The 22,318-nt window shown below is 42.3% G+C and overlaps 1 protein-coding gene across 1 annotated transcript in view; it reads right to left on the bottom strand.

Moving 5' to 3' along the window:
* CNTNAP5 (contactin associated protein family member 5) overlaps positions 1–20,033 on the bottom strand; it is a 286,625-nt gene extending 266,592 nt beyond the window's left edge. Inside the window, exon 1 of the mRNA XM_062578339.1 lies at positions 19,865–20,033. Within this exon, the coding sequence (XP_062434323.1) occupies positions 19,865–19,940 (76 nt within the window). The 5' untranslated portion in view covers positions 19,941–20,033. The remainder of the gene's footprint in view (positions 1–19,864) is intronic.
* Positions 20,034–22,318: the final 2,285 nt, after the last annotated feature.

Genomic DNA, 22,318 nt, shown 5'->3' with positions numbered 1-22,318 from the left:
CAAAGTTTAGTGCACTCTTTCTAGGTATCAAGGCAAATTAAAACATTCCTTCTAAATCTTCTGCCAGGGCTTCCATCCTCTCCTCCCCTCAAAAAGCAAAAGTTATATAAAATTGTTGAAGGCAGAAAATATCTACAGCCTCAAGGAAAAAATAATTCTCCACCTGAAATACTGCTGTGTGGTATTTATAGCCAACTCCTGGAAGCAGAGCAGCTTGTGGATTAAATGGGGCCCTCAACTCTTGTAATACAGGTCACAGCAAGAGCATTTGCTTTCTCCATATTACTACTAGTGAATGCTAACATTTGTTAATGCACAAGCCCTGTGAAAGGTGTTTGAGAAACCTTCAGGAAGCAAAAGGTTTCCTTTCACTCCAGATCACATACAACAAAGATGATAATACACATGTCAGATAATGACAAGAACTCTCTCTCTCACCATCAAAAGTATCAGTGTTCGACGTATATATGGATATAAATATACAGGAGAAGTGAAACGTCTTATGTTTTGGAGGTACCTATATAAAAGCAAGTGTGAGAAGGAAAAAAAAAAATCTCTGCAGTCATAGAAGAGAATTTCCACAGAAGCTACTTAGGGCCCCTAGGATCTGTGCCTGCCTCAATTTTGGGCTTTCATTTGACACTCTTCCACCTCTATACCCACCACCCATCACACAGTAAGCCCTCTGTATTTGATGTGTACCACTTCTAAATACTCCTCCTAGAACTGCTCTTACTCTGGTTTTGCTATGTGCTAAGGGACCTTTGTGAGTCATATGGCAGGAAGGAAGATTTAACCAAACTCCTAAAGCATAATGTCATCTTTAGATCACACTCATTATAATTCATAAGTATTTCTGCACTTGACAGCTCTTCGGCTGTAGTTTCAATCTTACACTAGTTTTTACTTGAGAGCCTGTTTCAATTTTCCACATTGCTAATAGAGCCTGAGGCTAAGGTAAAAATCATTTGGGCTTCTTGAAAGGATCAATAGTTTTATGTGCCATGCATTTCAGAATACACAGCACCACTGACAAATACTGTCCCTGCTCTGATAAATTCAACACAAACATCAGAAGTTTCCTCACAACATTTTTTAAAATTTATTCAATAAACTAGCTGCAGAGAGCAGCTTTAAATATAAGGGAGACAAAAATGGCTTACAATAAAGCTACCGTAAGATTGGGTGAATCCTTCGCCAAGTACTGTCACTTTCTCTGCATCCTGGCCCACGTGAGAAACTATGTAGAGCCAGAAGGGCTGTTTCACGCCTTTTATTTTTTTCCCCTATTGGCTTTTGCAGTGGTATAAAGTTCATTCAACTTTCCCTGTTGCCCATCCAAGCAGCCAAGGATATCTGATCAAGTGCTTAGACATGCTGTACTCAAACAGTTAGCTCCATAAATTATTCATTCAGCACCATACAGAGCAAATTATATTTTAGGTGGACAGCATTTTTGCTCGCAGTTCACTCGCTTACAAGACAAGCAAGAGTGCAGAGAGAATGAGGGAAGGAACGGCTCGCTAACACACAGCTGGTTTTCTCTCAATTTAAGGCTTCTAAAGGAATTGCTCAGAGTACATTGAGGTTGACAAACTAAGTGCTACACTGCTCCTACCTACTTGTGGCAGAGAACACATTACTTCTTTTAAGGTGTGTTGAAGCTGCTAACAGAGGCTGAATGGAGATGCATACATTTCTCGCCAAAAATGGGCTTTGAAAGAACATTAATCAGACTGGCAAATATGTTTTTACTTTAACAATTCTCCCAGAGACATATCATAGAATCAGAGGTGCTTGAAAGGGGAGAAATACAGCAGTAATTAAGCCTCACGTTGCATTTTTTTTTCTTCAAACATGCTCCACTCTTCACCTCTGCCTTCCCTACAGCCATTTCCAACGTAATTCAGGCTGCCTCATTAACTCCTAGGGCCTATAATTTCCAAATTTCATTTTTCCTTCTCTATCACTGAGTCTCAGAGCAAATTCTCTAGAAGAAAAAAAAAAGCATACATGAAGTGATCCCATGCTCAGGTACAGTAAGGCAAGAACAAACCAAATATCAAATATTGATGTGTTAGTACTTGGCATCCAGGCAATGTTTTCACTACAGTGTTGAGTAGAGCAAAGAGCACTCTTGCATTTGTATGCCCAAATTTCACCATAATAAAAGGACTTTCTCTAACCTACAATACCCTGAAGAAAGCTATTATGCAAACATCTGGAACTTGTCTAAAGCTCTCTCCTGTGTAAAATGTTTCCCCTTGTGAAATGCTGTTTTCTAATCAAAGGCTTTCATAGAAATAACACATTTAAGTTGAGTTAGAAAGATTCTAAAGAAAAAAAATCTCCCACTTCAACAGCAAAATATTTTGAAAAAATAAATGCTACAGCTCATCCTAAATGGAAATGTAAAAATTCTCCACAGATTCAAAAGCTTGCTTTTTAAATTATTATTCCCTCCTGCTTCCCTGTGCAGAGAAAAGGGAGGCGAAAGGGGAAAATGTGAACACCCGCCCAAAACTCAATTTTTCCTGGTTGGCGCACAAGAAAGTTTGTTACCCTTTTCCGCTACCTTCTCCAGCCTGCTTAAGAAGCAGCAAGAGACCAATTCCTACTCTTGCCAGAGGCTTCCCACATGCTGGGAGGGAGAGCTATGCTTCCTTCCACTCTCACCTCCAGAAACAAGTGTGCATCCCCACTAAGATGCACATCTCAATTTTTTCACACTGGGAGGAGGCCAAGAGGCAAGAGCACCCAGACAGCCAGAGACAAAAGTGCCCAGTGGGAGAGAGCAGTGTCAGCAGCATGAGACACACAGGCCCTGTCTGCACACAGTTGGACCTCAATTAGGCTGGGGAGCAAGGACAGGAGGAGCATGACCCACTTCACCACAAATGTACGCAGGTGGTACTAGTTATGGTTATGGGCCTCATGGAGCCCCATTTAGTCCCCCACTAATGACAACCCTACTGCCCACCCCCCCCCCCACAGGGTTTTCAAGAGGGTTGTAAGTGTTCATTAAGCTGACAGCTCCATTTCTCCCTATTGGTTTAGATATTTGTGAAGAAAAACATGGGATTAATTTAAGCCTCACACTTAAATAATTTTTCCATTCTATGAAGGGAAATTGTCTCAGTTCACCACTGCACAAGTCCAAGTAAACAGATCCCCTATCCTGTGATTTGCTTTCCTCTGGCTGGGCTTTTTTTTTTTTTTTTTTTTGCCTCAACTGTTTCTTTGCAGCAACTCTAAATTGCTGCTCCAAAGCTCTAGGAGATATACCTTTAATAACTCCCACATTTATTCTTCACTTACTGTGCTGCCACCCTTTCATCAGATCAGCCTTTTTTCATCATTGTTTCCAGGCTCATTATTCAACATTTAGCTCAGCTGAAATGCATTCACCATTCATTAGGTATTTCCAATCCAGAGGTGATCGTATGTTCCAATAGTTCTTGAATTTCCTTGTAGCTTGTTATGTGCTATGTTCCCATAGTTTAGTGGTATGTTTAAATTTCACTTTGAATATCCTATTTGGGAGCAATTTGTATGAATAGCACAAATTGCAAGACATGAAAGATAATGCAGAGTAGCAACAGGAATCTCTACAGCATCACCAGATGAAGCCAGCATGCTAAAATGATGCTGACAAATCTACAGTCACTTTGGTGACACAAAATGAATCCACCATCTAATAAAAGGGGTTTAAGTCCACTGCTATTAGCAAGCTAAGTGGTAAAGAGTCCTCCTATAATAATACATATTACAGAGACAGTAAAATAAATGTTAAAGAATAGAAGAGGAAAAAAAATCTGCCTCCTTTCCCCAAGTTCTTGAATGGTACATTTCCATTTGAATTATAATTTTCATTTTTTATATAAGAAAGTCAAAACAAGTTTTGAAGTGAAAAACAATGATCAAGTCTTTTCTTCCTGCTTCTCTTTCTCTCCCTCCAAATGCAGAGATTCATTTTTAAAACTACTTCAGCTTTGAAAAAAAAATACAAAGATAAGAAATGAAAAAGGGAAGGGATGGAAAGGAAGAGAAGAGGGAAATAGAAGGCCTGTTTGGCTCTTTGAACTAAAAATAAAACTAAATGAAAACCTCTATTTGATTAATAATCTAACTCATTCTCAGTAAGAAAAATTTCATTCAAACTATCAAACCTTCGCATATAGAAATACTTCAAGACATGCATAGCCCCTTTCTCCAGTGGGACTCTGCCTATTAACAGAAATAATTCTCTGCAGCTTCTACTCTGAATATATTCCCTCTGTTAATGGCTTGTAGAGCCATGTCCCTAAGAAAGGAAAAAACAGGATTTAAAACCATCCCCCCTCTTTCATATCTCCAGTTACTTCTGCCTGAGATACTTCTCAGCAAATCACAAGGCTACATTTTGTTTTCAGAAGGCATTCAACTTTAACATCTGAACTTCACCCTTCTCAGTTCTGATGGAACAAGCATTGCTCATGAGCTCTCATACTAAGAGAAACTCCTGCTTCGCCACGGATTTTGAAACCAGAATTGTTGAATCCTTCTCCAGCACATCTCCTGAACCAATAGCTCCACACTTAATGCTCAATTAGCTGATCTCCCCCATCTCTCAGAGATGCAAAAAAATCTGAGTTTGAGTTTCACACTGAAATACTGAAGAGATGTTAAATAGCATACAGGGAAAAAATATTCTAGGTTTTATAATGACGGCCTTCCATAATTCAGACTGCTAACAGCTGAGCTGCTCTGTGACTCCTGTTTGGCCAGCTGGCTTACTAGAAACAAAGTTTTGGAAATCCTGCCACCGTGCTCTGTTTTCCTTGCCAGAAATGCAAAGGAAGAAAGAAGCTATTACTGGCCAAATATCACACTTCTTAGTCATCTCTGCCATGGTGTCTCTGTCAAAATACACGATACAGGAATGGAGACCAGGGTAGGCAAGGCCATCTTAGAAATGCTGCCAAAAGGCACGTTTCAAAGTAGGCTCTCCAAGAAGAAAAATTTATGGCAGCTACTTCACAGATAGCAATTGACAAGTATTCCCCAGTTCATCCTGCAGCAGCATTTTTCTTGATGCCATATGCACACAAACCAGAGGAGACACTACAGTCAAAAGCAAAGTGATGCAAGCGGATTTATCTCATTGGCAGATGGGCATCTTGTGCTGCTCCCCACAGAGAATGCAAGGTAATGAGATTAGGGATGAAAAACAAGATACTGTATAAACCCCAAAAAGCATGAAAGGGACCCGAAGGTAGTTGTGGATCATTTCACTTCAGCCCTGTGTTTGCCAGCAAAAACAAGTAAAGCAAGCCTTGGGATAGTTACAATCAAATGTATGTGGATACAGCACAAGCAAGGGCTTTGGCACAGCAGCTCTAAAATGATGTCTCTATGTTGGGGCTCTTGCTTGTTTTTGGATGCACTATGTATCAATGCATCAGTAAAGACATGCATATGCTTGTGAATACGCACTGAGCATGCTCGTTTCCTATTGCATTTTCTCTATTCTGATGCCCTAACCACTTTCCCATTCTTTAGACAAGAAAAAACTATCCAAATATACTGAGGTCCCCCTCTTTTACAGACTTTATGAAAACTCAGTGTAAACCAACACTTCCTGTCTTTTCAACCATCTTGAATAGAAGTGAAGCAGGCTTGTATCTACTAGCACAACACAGAGGCATAAAGAAGCATATTTATTGCAGAGGAAGTAATAACAAGATTTGGATGCAAGCTGGAGTGCGAGGAGTCAGAAGAGTCTATAGTCCCAAGCTAAACTGGAGCACATGGAAGGAAAAGCAGCTCACCTGCAATGATCCTGCCTCCGAAGCAGTGGTCAGATGGCTGAATGGTCAGGGAGCATGTCCTAGACAAAGGTCCTTCTAGATCTATTCTTTCTTCTCACCAGAAACTGCTTCTAAGCAGAAAGGGCTCAAAGGTGCGAGGGAAGAATTAGGTGGCTATGAACCCATGACAGAAGATGAAACAAAAAGCAAGGACCTGTCTTTGGTATTCTCAAAGTGGGGCATAACTGGTACAAAGAGTTCATGACCCATATCAATTTTTTATGCATGAACTCTATTTTGGAAGAGGACAGTTTAGCTCTTTAAAGGGCTTTTTTGTGATATTGCAGAGCATCAGGACCTTAGTAGCCATCATTGCATGAGAAACATTAAAAAGTCACAAATCAGAAATACTCTGAAAGGATGGTGGGCAACAGTCAGACTCCTAATGACGCATCTTCAGAAAAAAAGTATAAATATAAAATTAAACAGAATATTGAAGCTATTCACCCTTAGAAAATGATTCTCCCCATAGAAAAGGCAATGAATACAGTAAAATATCAAAATGGGAATGAATGGATTTCATCAGGATTAGTTACTAGGACCATTTTTGGGTCATTTTTCATTTTATTTCAGGAATTGTAAAGAACTGGGTTTAAAAGTCATATCTAAAATATTATCCTGCTCCATACCAAAATCAAAAATTACACACACATGCAACTTCACTGGTAAAGTGTCATGTTCAGATACACATGTACACAAAGTTAGCAGCAAGATCTGGACACAACTGTTCAAAATCAAATTTCAGCTGCTCCATTTACAATAGGAAATTGTGAACCAAGCAGTCCCTAGAATTCAGGAGCAGATTTTGGGGGAATCTGACATTTCATCTGTAATTTTGTTAGGCCTGAAAATTCATCTAATGTCAAGGTAGAAGAACCAACATTTAAGCAATAGAAGAAAAAAGTCAAATTCTCCTAAATTCTCCCTTTTCACTTTTTTTTTTGATCAGCTGTATGTACATTTTAATATTCAGTGCCTATTAGAAGGCTTCCTCTTCCAGAGAAAACAATCTGGCTTCTGACATTGTGTACTGGAACGTGGAACTTCAGTGAGCATAATGTTCACTTCAGTTTATCCCATTTACTACCGCTTAAGTGCGCTATCACATTGCTTAGCTATAGCCTAAGAATTAAATTTTTTGGACTCAACTGACATGTTTGTACTCTAAAACCTGACTTCAATAGTCTTAATGAGACTCCGCAGCCATTTGCTTTTGAAAACTACAAAGGCAGATATTTACGCATTAGATAAACAGAGCATTGAGAACAGAAACCTAATATGACCTTAAAGATGAAAATAATTTTCCCAGAGACTCTTAGAAAAACATCAGAAACACTTCACCACTTGTTCTTTTATCAAAACTGACCAGTAACCTTAGAAAACTATTCAGTCATTTCTAGAAGACATTTAAGACAAATCCTTTACTGGCTTGCAAAATACTAGTGCTCATCTATATTCAGAAAGATCTTTTCTGTTATCTTGCTTACTTGACCAACACTGGGCTCTACCAGCATTGCAATATTTGAGGGACTCTGCTTGTAATCTAGTTGAGATGGTACCACAGCTCCTAAGTAGGGAAGCCTGTCAGATCCCAGCTCATTGCCAAGTTGGTGTAATTGAAAGGAAGGGAGGGTCCTGGCTGAGAGGAGCTGGGAAGCTCTAGTCATAAAAAGAAAAAGGATTAAGTTAAGGAAGAAGAGTATGGAAAAGCAGCCTTAGCCCCAACACTGATGGGAAGGTCTAAACTCATGAAGCAGACAAGTCTTATCACCTGCTTTCCTGTTTGTACCTCAACCTGTTCCAGCAGCAGCCACCAGTTTTCCAAGGCTCTGGTAGAGAAAAATAGACATAAATTATTAAATTTCTCTTGACTCTCTCTTTAATTAAAATCTTTTCTTCCCCTGAGGGAAGCTTAATCAAAAAAAACAACTCATCAAATTACTAAGTTAAGAGGCAGATTCGCTATAAGCCTTGTTCATTTGCATAGCTGATGACTGCTGCTCTCTCTTTTAATCTTCTTGGTCACTTCAGTGAATGAAGCAAGGCTGTGTTACATGCTTTTTGTTCAGAATACTTGTGCTAAGTATAAGCTTAAAACTGACTTATTATCCGTGCACATAAGAATATTCAAGAATGGAATTTTTACCTAAGAAAATTTTACTCATCGAGGAAGATAATCATGTAGTTGCATTTGGCTTCAAAAATGCTAGTACTAACTTCCTTTTTGGTACTCTGCTTCCTACAGGAATACTCCAATAAAAGAAATAAGTTATTGATTAAAAAAGTACTTTATCATGAATAGTTCCACCTTCTCCCCTACATTTACTCTTAAAAGTAGAGTGAGGACATACACAACAGTATACCACTGTTTTCTAGTTGAAGCCTACAAAGGCTATGGATACTGAAGAAAATGTAAGCTTTACTACTTGCAAAATTATAGCCGAGTGAGAATGAGTTTCCCATTTCTTACATTAGGGTTATTCCAAAAACAGCTATTCATTCCTCAAGGGTTGGAGTTACTAGTCCCCAAAGGCCAATAATCTGGCTATTCTCATCAAGCGAGCTATTTCATTGAAGCCAACAGTCAGACACACACTTACAAACACATAGAAAAAGCACATGTGTTTCTATGCAGTTTTCAGAGCAGGCACCCTGCTGTCATCACTGGCATGAAGAGATTCTCCCACTAGGATGAAGCCCTTGTGCTTCACACTTACAAACACAGCTCATTCCTATCCTGAAGGTCTAAATCAATTACTCTTCTCTATGCATCTTGTGGAAGAGAAGAACAGAAATTTCCAGCTGTGAACTGTTTTTTCTCCCTGCCTGAACACTAAATTAAGTGCCTGTCTTGGAATTTGCAAAGCTTAGTTCAAACATGAGTTTATAGATTTGCTCTAAATTTCCTTTGAGCTAAGATTATAGTTTTTCTTAATGTAGGAGGTAAAAAGGTATAACAACTTCTCTTGTGCGGTCCTGTTGGCTGTTTCAAGATGGCCCTTTAAAGTCATAGCTTGTTACCAATCTTTACCTTGATAAGAATGCACCATTTCATCAAATGATTTCAGTTTAGCACCAGGTGAGCAACTCAGTGCAAACCTTCACAGTCTTTGTAGGGAGATGCAAGTCAGCTGTGCCTACACATCACAGAAGTGATCGGAAGGGCATACTCTTTGGGAAAAGAAGAAAATGCTTTACTGTCATGGCTCAGAGCCAAACAGCCCATAGCCCTCACTTTGAAGACTGCAATTATAGATCTACACACACAGATCCTAAAAGTTGCTGCATACAAACTCCTATGAAAGCCACCAGAGAGCCAGCACAAATCATAATGGTTTACAGGCTCTGTTATTTGTTAATGCTGCAAGTATTCTGTCTTTAAAAGACATGTGCTAACAGTATTATCACTTATATTAAGTCAGTGCCTAGCATGCTGGTCCCTTTCTCTGACCTCTGCTTTTAGATATAGTTTCTATACACTAGAAAATGAACATTTTAAACCTAATTAGATAAATCAGATAAAATAAAGCTCAAAATTTAAACATACTACCTAATGACATCAGGGAAACTTTAGAAAAGGTCAAATTTGGTCTTTCAAATTTGAAGATATTGTCTAACACCCACCCCTTCATCCTAACACTTAGAGGTTTTATGTTAATTTTCATATACTACATTTTCAATGCAGCAGAGAAACAGATAACTCTACTTGTAATTGTGGTGTTCCCTTATACAGTCTAACATGTTACTAGCACAGGCACTGAGGCCAGTGTTATTAGATGAAGTTTCAAAAAACAACCACCATAAATCAGATGCTACTAATGGGTTTAGTTTTTTTTCCTTCTTCACAGGAGGGGCAGCAGGAAAATCTGTTCCTTTACAGCTCTGACTCACTGTGTGCCAGTAATCAGAAAGGCTGGCAAATAAGAACTTTCTTATTTAACACATACAAGTCATTGACATCCAGACCCAAGCTCTTGGGACACAGTGACGTAATCAGCAGGTTTGGATCAAACCTGCCAAAGCAAGTGAAATAGCATGTTTTTTGCTATGAAGTAGGATGAGTCAAAGAAGTTAATACCTCCTTCCACAGGAAAGTGAACAGTGTGGTCAATGACTGGTCCATGATTTAGTGAAAAAATCTTAACTGTTCCTATTTACTCTGCAGAGGTCTCAAAAATGTAGGCTGCCTCTTTCATATGGGCTGATCTCGCCCAAAGCCAACTGCCCTTCCAGAGCAAAAGTACAGACAAAAAGCATGTCTCCATTGCTTGTCTGGAGGAAAAAAAAAAAAAAAAAAAAAGAGTTGGGCTTTTGTAAACACTGATGAATGTGGGTGTTTAAGAGAGATTGTAATCCAAACTCATCGCAAGGCAGTAAATACATCAACTAATGTGCAGCCTGCCTGAAGGAGGCTCCAGGGAACAGCATCAGCCACAGACTTCAAGAGGAGAAGAGTTTGCAATTTGTAAGCAAATCTAATGTTATGGTCAAAGTGTCTAATGTATAGTCCTTTAAAAGAAATTTGGTGCTCAGGAATGACTGACCATACTAGTTTTCAGCCCGATTCAGTTCTTTCTTCCTCCCCTTGATCCCTACTTCCAGCCTATACATTTCTTTTGAATGACAATCAACCTCATAAAGCCTTGGTGGCTTTCTTGGAGCACAGAATTCATACAGCAGCTCTTCACTGGGAAATATGGGCAGAAAACAAGAATGTCTCAGAAATCTACTGTCCTATAAAGCCTTAACACACACTAGTGATATCTACGAAGAAAGTGAGGTCAACAGAGCCTGGAACAAGGAAATGACCAATGTGATGCACTTCTTTGGGGCAAAGAGATAGAAAGGGAAAAAGTGTATTTAACTTTAAAATAAGTCTATGCAGTCTTTTGTGCAGTCATGAGCAACTTCACACACATAACAACCAACAAAAAAACCTGTGTGGTTTCTAGGCTAGAACAAGCTGGCATCTGTCCATCCAGGAGCACTTAGCAACACGAGCACACATCTGCCTGGAAGACAGACTGCTAGGGATACCCTAAGACTAGCAGCTCTTCAAAACATTTAAAATATTTTCTACAATGTTTGTACAAAAGTGACTATCACAATGCACTCCTGCTTGTTATTGCTGCTAGTATTCACCTTGGCTTGACACGAGAGTGGGAATACTCACGAAATAAAATACAAGAAGGTGTATGTACACCTTTGTATCTGGCTTATTGGCAATATAATTTAAAGTTGGCATAGACTAACAAAAGAGCAGACCAATGCACTTTCAGATGATGTACTCAAAAAAAAAAAGCAGCAATCATAACAAAATAAATAGTTTTTTATATGGACAGGTGAAAATGCATCTTATATTGTTCATATTGCCAGACTATTTTTTTTTTTTTTAAAATAGACTTCACAGGAGAGCAATACAAAAGATTTATACACTGGAGAAACTGACTTCTAAGGAAAAGATGATCTTAAATTCAAGCAAAAGTCATTCCATCGATTTTTCATGGAGTTTAGACCAGGTCTGGATGAACTAAATCTGTACAAGAATTCAATGAATAACTGTCTGAGAATAATGAGAATTAATATTACATACAAGATGAGCTTCGCACTTAAGAAGCGGAGCTGGGAAAAGGGAATTTGATCATCTGTAAATATTTGAATGCTGCAAGCCACATCTAATAGAAATTCATCAAATTTTCATTTTCTTTTCCAAACAAACAGACTCTGAAAAATACTATAACAGCTTAATCTTGCCAGGGGTTGCTGAAGAAGGTTCAACTTTCAAATTAAAATGCAAACTTTTTGATACAAAATTCAAAACAAAAACCACCACCACAAACCAATGTCTTTGAATTTTTTTCTGGGCAGAAAGACAGCCAAAGGCCCTGTCCTTTCTGTGTAAGGTCTCTCGTCTCTCCCTTCTGCTCCATTCAGGATCCACAAAACCATTGCACAAAACGCAGAGCGGCCCAGAGGCAAAGTGCTTGCCCAGAATTCAACTTATCCAAGCTCATATTCTGTTCTTTTCAGACACTTTCTAGATAGCTTCAGATAAACCACTAGGCTTCTCTGAAACTCTCACCTCTGCAGATGTGCAGTTGCTCCTTCCCCTCCCAACATGCCTGTCCAGGAGCAGACGGGCGGACTTCCACCATCCTACATGCTCCAGAGCACATGCTCTGGCTAGAAGGTTCACTGTGGGCCTCTTCAGGCATTTAGAAACCATAAGATGACCATGACATTTCCAGACAGTAAAAAGCCACTATTGTTTCTCAAGAAGCCAGGGACTCCCTGAGATTTAGGGCAGCAGTCCACTAGAAGTGCTCCCAAAACCAGCTTTCGAGGACCATATCATGCAAACAGAAACGCTCCCTCCACTTTGCCTCTTATTTCCATTGGTTTTGGCTCACCCTCTGCCTTTAGCAGCGTGGAGAATGAGTGCTCCTTAGCTTGTTATCCTGTGGGGCAGACATCTCTCATCCTCTATTAAATATTTAGACCTTCACATAGCAAGCAATCCTGCTAACTTGTTTGACTTAAATTATACCCCACTGGCAAATCAAATTAGAGAAGATTTGAGTAAATCTGCCTTTTAAAACAAAAGCTGATTTTCTCCATGTTCAGCCATTTGTGGGATTAACTTTTCTAATGGGTTCTTATGTGCAATGTTTTTGTTTTCATAGATTCTAGAAGATAATGAATTATTCATGGGGGAAATCTCCAACATGCATTTTCATAGTATATTTAGTCCCCTTTATCCTATTCATAAATCAATCCTGATTACTACAAATGCATGTAGTATTTCTAACATTTCAGTGATGATTAATTTGAACCATTAATTCAGACTGCCTTGAGTGCATTAGGAAGCTGCCACTAGCAATGGGGAAATTGGGAGAAGATCCTTTGAGGCCACCTCTCTCTCCCTGCAAGGAACAGGCTCCATCTCCTGCTCCTTTCCTTATGCATATTATAGACAGACCAGATACTCTGCAACAAAAAAAAGCCATTTCCCTTCCTGCTGTAGCGTTAAACTTGCATGGAGAGAAGGAAGAAAATAGCCTTATTAATGCTCGCAGTGGGTTGTTTTTATGACCAAGTAGGATGGAGAGCAATGGCTTGTAGCACCTCCATCAGAAGTGGGTGTGATTTAGACCACAACATACAGAGAGACTACTGAACAAATAAGGGAAAGACCATAATCATGTCACTGCTGAAACAGATCACACGGTATCTGTCTCTGTTTCGGCACTGAAGACGAGCTGTCGTCACTGAAGAACCACTGCCATTGAGGAACACTGCCTCTCATTTAGAGCAGAACTTTTCCATTCTGATCCAGGCAATACAGCATTTATTAGCTTCTTACTGCCCAGCTATAAACAAAGAAGATTTCACCCATTTTCAAGTTATTATTATTATTAATTACTGTATTGGCAACACAGCACTCAATATTTTTAGAGGAAAAATATTATGCTCCAGAATTCCTAAGGGCCAATATGCAATACATCAATACACACAACAACACTGAGAATGAAAATGCATTTGTTTCCTTTCCAGTCCAACTCCTACTGTGTTACAATGGTTAGTACTGAATACTATTGTTTCATGCTTTCTGGCTTTATGTTAAGCTCTAATTACTGATGTCAAAATAAAAGTGCTCCCCAAACTGACTCCATAGTTATTCTTCAGTTTCCACTACTGCAAGTGTTACTGAACATCTTCCGATTACTTTGGGGTACAGTGCGTCCCACTGCAACTCTCTGCTTTTATGCCATGAAGATCTCACAGGCAGTTAACAATTTGGAAAAGAATGCATTAATATCAGCCATGAAATGAGCAGTTGCAAAGTTAGCTTTTCCTCGTTATTGCTATTATGAATCCATATAATAGTGATGCTCATTAAGAAAACCTCTAAACTCAAGTTTGAATTTGTACTGCACAGCATGGAAACAGCATCAGCATGTTGTAACATATTTGATGTTGACTATGACAGGAGAAAATCAGAGGCAAACTTCCAGTGCCTGTATCTGACTTAACTCCAGTCCTTATAGTCAGGAATCTGGGCTCCTCTGGCCCAATACAGATAAATAACCCCAATCCCAGAGCTAAAACAACCTCCAGATTTTGAATCACAATGATGCTGATGAATGTTCTTTTAAATTTAATTACCCATGTAATCATGATTCCTGAGAAAACAGAAATCATTCAATTTGTTTTGCAAAGCCAGTTCCAGTTAGACTCAGACTGAGGGTAAATCCTCTGGAAAAGCCATTTGCACCTGGTTCACTGGAAATCCCCTCCCCATTCCTAGCATAAAGCCACATTCGACTCTGACCCCAAGCCAGAAGTCTCAGATTTGTCCTGCACAGGATGAAGATGATGAAAGATGCACAGACAATGCCAGTGCCTCAGAAGGAAGTTAAGGCCCAGATGTTGAAGTTGCCTCCCCAATCATTTCTTGGCATCTTTTCCTAACACTGAAGCCCTCACTGATCCAAGAGGGGCTCTCCAAATTACAGATTGAGCCTCTGAAGAGTAAAATGAGCATCTTTCTTCCAAAATGACTGCCCCAGCCACCTTCTGCCACAGAAGAATTTCTCTCTCAAGAATGTCCATGAAAATATCTCATCCTGGTATTTTGAGTTATTCAATGTCTATGCAAGTCTATGCACCCTGGGGCTGCACTAGATCAGAGAGGTTGAAAACTAACAGCTCTATTATCACAGCAAAACACCGAATAAAATAAAAGCTACTAACACTTAGGTACCAACATATAGACTAACACTTGTCTCTGAGCTCTATCTTATTTGCTGGTAAAACACTGGAACTGTATGTTCAAAATACTCTGTAGCCAGCTCTGCAGGCTTTGATTCACTGGTTATGAAGAAATACAATACTAATTATTGCAGCAACTCTAATACTCATTTACTATTTTAACTACAGAGATACAGACCCGCACTGTTTTATCCAGATCCTGTGCTGATAATTTCTGTGCATGAGCTTCTGTGGAAAGTGGGCCAAGTCATCCAAGTCCCAACATATGTCTATAACATAGATAAATTGCTAGCATTATGTAAAGGCAAGAATGCAGCTAGAAAGGTGTTTTTTTTCTTCTTCTGGTATACAGATCAGGAAGATCCTTTATGACATTTACAAATGGCTACATGCTCTCTCTTTTGCTAAGTTACTTTATTTTTGGAGCAAATATTGACTGGCTTAAAAAGTAGCTACTGCTTATCTGTCTACAAGGGCAACTGTCTTGCTGCACTATTAGCTCCCTTTATTTTAAAAAAAAATTTAATAGAATGGATAATTAAAAACAAAACAAAACAATGTTTTGACATCTCCCCCTCCCACCCCCCAGATTCTGTATTGCATTGTTCTCATTCAAATCCAATCGGTTCTGCTGATCTAGGGAACAGATGGCACTATCAGCCCACAAGACTCTGCACAGGGCAATTAGAAAATACAGAGACAAGATTAATACAAGGAAATTAATTATCAGTGATATCAGTCCAGCACTGTGTACAAAAATGCTCTTGTTTCTCTGACTCTATAGAGACATGCTAATAACTACTGATGTGTCCTGCTTTACTGATGCATTCACAGCCTCCAAGAAATGCCTGTGATTATGCAGCTATATTATACATCAGAGTTACACTGTACTGTCCCTTCTTTCTCAGTCTGAGAGTTTAAGACAAGCCTTGAAAGTGTTCTGTTGCCTTGGGATTCTCATTTCCCCATTGAGCTATCCAGAGTCCATCTGCCCCGAATACCATCAGAGGAGAGAGAGGGAAGGGAAGAAGGGCGGGGGGGGGGGGGGGAAGGGGATGTAGTCCATGGATTTGGAAATGACTACATATAGCAAAGCAAACATGAATATGACCTAATAATCGACTAACTCAACTGACCCCAAAGGAGGTGCATTTTTTTTATACTTAAGTGCAAAATCATTGTCAGAATCTACCTCCAGGCTTGATTGTAGCCTGAGGATACATTGCCTCAGTTTCCCGACTGGTAAGAGAGTGATTGTGCTGATACTAAACACTCACCAGTCCCACACACACTGGAGAGCTGGCAAAAGCCAGTACTTGCCATGTGCTGGGAAAGCTTCTAAGTGTGTTGTTCTACACAGAAGCACCATATTTTCCACTTGAAGTCTGTACTTTGTACAACTGTACCACACATTTGGAAACAATTTGTTCTTGCTGTTAATTCATATGAAAAATCCTGCTGCATTTGCATGACATTAAGAGCAAAAAAAAAACCTGTCCAAGCAGACAATGTATTTGATATTGAGATAATAACCCTGGATAGATTCCTGGGGGTTGATAATGCCATCTGCCCAGTGTATGCAGAATCCAAAGACCTTTGCAGTTCACTGGAAGTCTGTCTTTAAGACCAACACAAAGCCAAGGACTGCTAGCCGAGTCGATGAATGATTGATAACAAGAGATGTGAAAGAGGAAAGCACTGATGAGCAGTGGGTGCCTCAGTCCTTGCCGTGGCAGCAATCTCATCACTCCGTATTATTTCTTCCATTGGTACACTGAATGGAACAAGAACAGCTAACATTTGGGTATTCCCCCGCCCCCCGTACAGAGCTAAAAGGAGGAAAGCACATCTGAATACCAACCTTTTGTAAAGAATACTTATCTACTAGAGCCAGTAGAAAAATAGGGGCACGAGCCTAAGCCCATCTACTCAGCCTGCAAGCAAATGAACTGCAGCCTACATCTGAAGATCAATGTTCTAACCAATCCAGGAGATGTCTTCAAAACTTAGTATTTCTGACCACACAGACAGAAAGGTCACTGTTTAACAGACCTCCTGCTTTTACCCCTGCTGACCAAGAGGTCTCATTTGCACTGTCACAAGTAAACCTATAGCCTCAAGTGTTCAGAGTCAAGCCTTCTGCTGTACGTTCACACTTAACTTGTCTGACTCTTGCACTGTTACTGCCAATTCAAATCACTGTAAAGACTAAAATCATCACTTACTGCCTTAAAAAGTCTTCTCTAATATGTATGGTTTTTTTCAAATCTATATCACAGTCTTTTTTTCTACATGATTTTGAAATAGTTTTTAATACAAACACACACTACCTGCAGTGTACATGCCTTTAAATGAGTAGTTAAAAACGGAGGCCAGATCTAAGTCTACTGCAGAACAGTAAATCATATAGTATGTAATTAAAATAGCAGTTCAATATAAGATCTATTCCTATGATGCGTTGAATTTCCACAGCTTTGACAGTCACGATCAGGTTTAACCGAGAATTCCGAGAGTCACAATCAGATAATAAACACTAGTGAGTTAGGTATGGGGGAAGAAGGTCGTACTCAGCAACGGAAGCGTGCCACTATTCTGAGAAAAGCTTTTGCAATGGGAGTTGGAAGGTGCCAGTTCTCCAGGAAGTGTTTTAATCTGCTACATCTTTCTGGCCATGTTAGAAAAAGTCAAGCCAGATATGAATGAAAGAGGGAGTGCAATGTGCAAAATAATAATGTGCAGAAAATTCTACGATGCACAGCACCGAAGCGAGGACTGCCAAGCAAGAATGCTGCTGTTTCGTGAATACTTCCACAGATGCAGATTAGCCCTGTACTGCTGGATCAGCATGGGAGAGCAACATAAGCTTGTTTCTCTTTCCACATTTCAATCTCTCTCACACACACACAAAATGCATAGAAAATACCTGATGAGAGTAGAAATTTCTGTCCAGATATGCAACATTTCCAATGTTAGGTACATGTCTATTTATTCTTTTCCTAATTAGTATCTTGGGGAGAAATCCTGTTGCCACTCTAGTTTCCTAATAAGTCATTGCAAAAAGCAAGATGGGAGGGATTTGTTTTATTAGCACTTGGTAATTTTGATCTAATGATATCTGCTGACCTCTAGTCTATAGCTGCTTCAAAGCAGATTCTTTAGCAACTCTTTGTTTAATTAAAAACTATACCAAGGAGGAAATCAGAATCAAATATCTCAGTAGCAGGAAAGGTTTCTACTTGCTTAGGATTTTCCCCTCACTGAATTTTTACAGATTATTTTTCTTTCAAGTTTCCTAATTCAAGAACAGGAAAAAAGTTACCTAAATTAACTTCATATTAGGTATCAGGGAAAAAAAATAAAGACATTGTATTCTTCCTCCCAAACACTCACTCACACTCGCTCCTTTTCCACTAGGAATACAGTCCCCAACTCTGTTCTCATTTGCAGAACTTGTCAGAAACAAGCCTGCTGAAGCCATTGCAATTATACCAGGATAAATGTCTGAAAGAGACATTTGGCCAAACCATTCAAATCAAGGCACAGACATCATGCTTTTCCATTTGCACTTTGGTTTTCAGATAAAAAGCTCCTCAGCTCCTGAGAGCAGCCTGGGCTGCAGGTTCCCATTTAAGAAGTCTTCCTTTTGAAAAGTTTATTGTGAACCTGGAAGCTCAGTATTCCTGAAAGCAAGGGCACTTTCATGTAGCTGGTTTAATACAGACTTAGGGTACTAATTCTAGGCACATAGCATTCAACATTTTAACCCATATAAAAGATTTCCTTCTCAGTTCAAGACCAAGGAAGAGAGCACAGCTTCCCTGAGGTCCCACATGCAGAGATGATTTATTTAAGAAGGTGATGAATTTTCATACTGGATGCAGTTATTGAGATCTGCTTGCACACACAGATATCTTTGCATCCAAACCTAACAAGGTTTCTAGGGAACTTGTAGCTATTACAGATTCACAGGCTCCTTTGCTCAGCTCCTGGGAAAGCGCTTACAGCTGATTCCATGCTAATTCATTGCCCAATGAATAAGTAAAATCTGTACAGTATAATAAAACCATTGATCATTATGCTTTAAAAAGACTGACTCCTAAATATTTAGGAAGCAGTGTGTATTCAGTGGAAATGTTTATTGGCACTGGGAAATTAAACTGTCACCCATGAAATAGTAAAACTCATTAATGCAGAGTTTCTTTTTAAGTGTTAGGAATTAAGTTTATTACTGCATCAGTAATGGCAAGCCTCAGCCTTAAATCGCCTGCCATTTAGTATTCGTGAGCATTATTAAAACATATTAACCATAATTTAATTGACTGAAATTAAAAAAAAAAAGGGGGGGAGGAAAGCGTGTCCCTTCAGAGCTGTAGTTCTCCTAAGAGCGATTAAGGAGCGGGACGGCAGGACGGGCAGTGCCCGCCGCCCCCCGGCCGCTCGGCTCCGCGCCGCCCCCGGCCGCTCCGCGCCGCCGGCGGGACAACAGCGCCCTCTGGCGGCCGCGCCGCCGCCGCGCCCCGCGCAGCGCCGCGCAGCTCCCCGCGCCCGCGCGAGGGCGGCCGCGCCCCGCAGGTCGCGGCTGATCTCTCCTCACTTTCTTCCCTTTTCTCCTTTTTTTCCCCCTTCCCCCCCACCAGCGCCGGAGCTCCGCGCTCTGCACCGACGGGCCGCGCAAACCTAAGCGCCCGCGGAGCTTGGGGCCGTGACGCTGCAAAGCGCAGCGGTGCGGGCGGCTCCCGCTCGCGGCCCTCAGGGCCAGCAGCGGCGCACGGAAAACTTGCGGGGAGAAGCCCCTGGGGGCGGCGGCCCCCGACGGCAACCGCCGCCCGCGGATGCGGCGAGCCCGGGCGCTGCCCCCGCAGCCGCGCCGGGCTGAGCCCGCACAACCGGCCGCGGACAGACGCGCACCGCTACGGCAGCGCCCCGGCCGGCAGCGCGCACCTCGGGCGGCGGCGCCCGCAAGCCGCGGCCGAGGGAAGGGCAGAGGATAACGGCGAGAAGCAGCAGCCTCCGGCGCTCCCGCTCCCCTCCCCGCCCGCACAGGCAGGACGGCGGCGAGCAGCCCCTCCGCCTGCCTGCAACTTCACATTTCCAGCCTCGCTTAGCAAGCCGGAGCCGGGCTAACTTTGTTGGAGGTCATGTTGCAATAAACCCCCTCTCCAATTAGTTTTTCCCCCCCGCTCCCTTCCTTCCCCGCAGCCCGAAACCACCCCCAGACAACTCCGTGCGCTCGCGCTACTCACAGTTGGTCGCAGTTAATCCCAGGTGCCACAAACTGAAGAGCAGGAGCGTGAAAACCCCGGGGGCTCGGGCATCCATGTTCAGCCCCGGGCGGGGACGCCAGCCGCCCGCCCGCCTCCCCGCGTCCCGGTCGCCGAGCGCCTCGCAGCCTCCGTGCGCTCCCGCGGCCGCCGCTCATTTACTCCATGCGGCATCCAGGCGCTCCGGGTGAAGCGGCGGCCGCGCACCCTGCTCTGCCCGCGGGAGCCGCTCCGAGCGCCGGCCGAGCCCGCTGCCCCGGCTCCCGCCGCCCCAACGCGCCTCGCCGGCTGCGGCGGGGAACGGGCAGCCGGCGCTGGACACCTCCTTATAGGCGAGAGCGCGCTGCTCTCCACCTCCTCCCAGCCCCCTGCAAGTCACTCCTCCTCGCCTGCCAGGGAGGATCCTCGCTGCAATCTTCACGCGTTGTTGATAAGCATCGGAATCACGGAGTAAATCAGCTGCCTGGAGAGAAAAAAGATTTTTTTTTTTTCCTCCTCCTTCCCCCCCCACCCTTTTATTTTTCCTCCCTCCTCTCCCCTCTAGGTACTGCCGTTGCTGGAGCAGTTTGAAGCGCCCCCAGCTCAGTTGCTTGTTAGCTTACATGCACAAACACCTCCCGCAGAAAGAGCCGCGGGAGGGAGCGCACCGGGCAGAGGGAGCCAGCGCCGGGTGCTGTGGAAGAGGGCACGGGCACAGGCCCCTCTCGCGTGGGTGCCGGCCTGGCCCAGGGAGCCTGCACCCCACTCCTCTGGGCGACTCCGTGGCTGGGGACTGCTGCCGAGGGCTCCTGTGCCCTACAACCTCACTGGTAGGGCCAGGCCCTGCTTGCAAAACCAGTTTTTGTAATTAATTGACTGATTACCACACCACTCAGCTGCTAGGAAGGCCGCGATTATCTCCTGGAGGCAGCGAAGGAAAGCAGAGTGCACAAGCCTCGGGCTCTGAGCACAGGCAGCTGGAACACGTTTAGCGTTAGCGGCAGGTGCGGGTTTCCAGTGATGCCCGCGCTCCTGCTAACGCGGGAGGCAGACGTCCCTTCCAGAGCTTCAGCTTCAGCCGCAGTTAGGAGCTGACCTTGTTGCTTGGCTGTGGCGTCACCTCCCAGCAGTCAAGCGCTGCATCAAAGTCAGGTCAAAATTGCCTGAGTGATTCCCCCTTAATCTGCGAGTAGAACGTATTCGGACCGTTAGAGTCCTTACTAGGAGAAAGTTGCTGCTCTTCAGCCATGGCCCCTCTCAACGGCAAGGGACGGTCCGGAGCAGCAGACTGTTCGCCACAGCCATCCTGCCTTGCCGGTGCCGAGAGGAGGCTTGAATTGCTGCCACGCTGCAAGCCTCAGAGTGAAGTAAGGAAGGTGGAGGAAGGAGATTGTGCTTAGCGATTAGGTCCTGTATCAAAGAGAGAAAGTGTCACAGGAACACCAGAGCAAAGCTCCCATCTTTAAAGCAGTAGTCAGGTTGGAAAGCAAAAGCCCACATGTAAAAAATGAAAATTATTTCACCTTCTGTTGTTACAAGTGACATAAAGTTAGATAGGAGGTATAGCTGCCTCGTACTGAGTCTATAGGGTCAGACTCAATAAAGGATTTAGTCACACAAAACCCAGACTTAGGAGGAACTTGGAAGCCTAATGAGATATTTAAGTCTTTCCTTTCTGGTTTTCAATACCTCCACACAGAGTGAGTTTTTATCTTTGCTCATCCAAAGGCCCAATGCTGTTGCTCTGTGCTTCCCTTACATCTGAGTCCACGGTGGGAGGCAGCCCAGGGATAATACAGCTACATGTATCTGCTTTTCTGCTGGAGTCGTATAGCTGCGAGGCTGGAGGAGGATTCAGCTCATCACCCAGTAGACATTTCTGTGGGGGCACAGACACCGTCTCCTCTGAAAGGGCCCATTTTGGAAGGCAGAAGGGAGCTCCATGGATGGGGTGGGAGAGAGCTTCCCTTCATGTTTACTCACCCTGCTTAGGAACCTTACCTTCTCCTAAAGTTGTACAGATCTTGTATGAGACTCCAGCCCAGAAACCTTTCCTTTACTAGATTAGGCCATAAAGCCTGGCTACTGCAAAAATTCAAGTATAAACTTGACTTTTTCAGGTGAGAAACCACACTTTAGAAGTACTAGCAGTAAAACTTCCTGAGCTACCACTTGAGTGAAGTTAAGCAGAAGAATGTATCTGAAAGCTTAAAGCCTGAGTGGATTTGCTCTGAAGACATCCCTGTCTTTGACACAGCCACAACTTTGCAGCAGTTTTTCCTGACATTAGCAGAGGAATTCAGGGGAAGATTAAATGCATTTTTTTTGAAGGTTTTCCTTTTAAAAAAGAACTAAAATGAAATGGACAGCTCTTCAAATATTTTCAGTGTCTCTTTAAACTCTCTGGCACAATAGTACACTTTTTAACTGACTCACTGAACTAATTAGTGGTGTGTT

This window comes from Rhea pennata, chromosome 6 (assembly GCF_028389875.1).
Source record: "Rhea pennata isolate bPtePen1 chromosome 6, bPtePen1.pri, whole genome shotgun sequence".
Lineage (NCBI taxonomy): Eukaryota > Metazoa > Chordata > Aves > Rheiformes > Rheidae > Rhea > Rhea pennata.
This window is presented reverse-complemented; position numbering and strand designations above follow the sequence as displayed.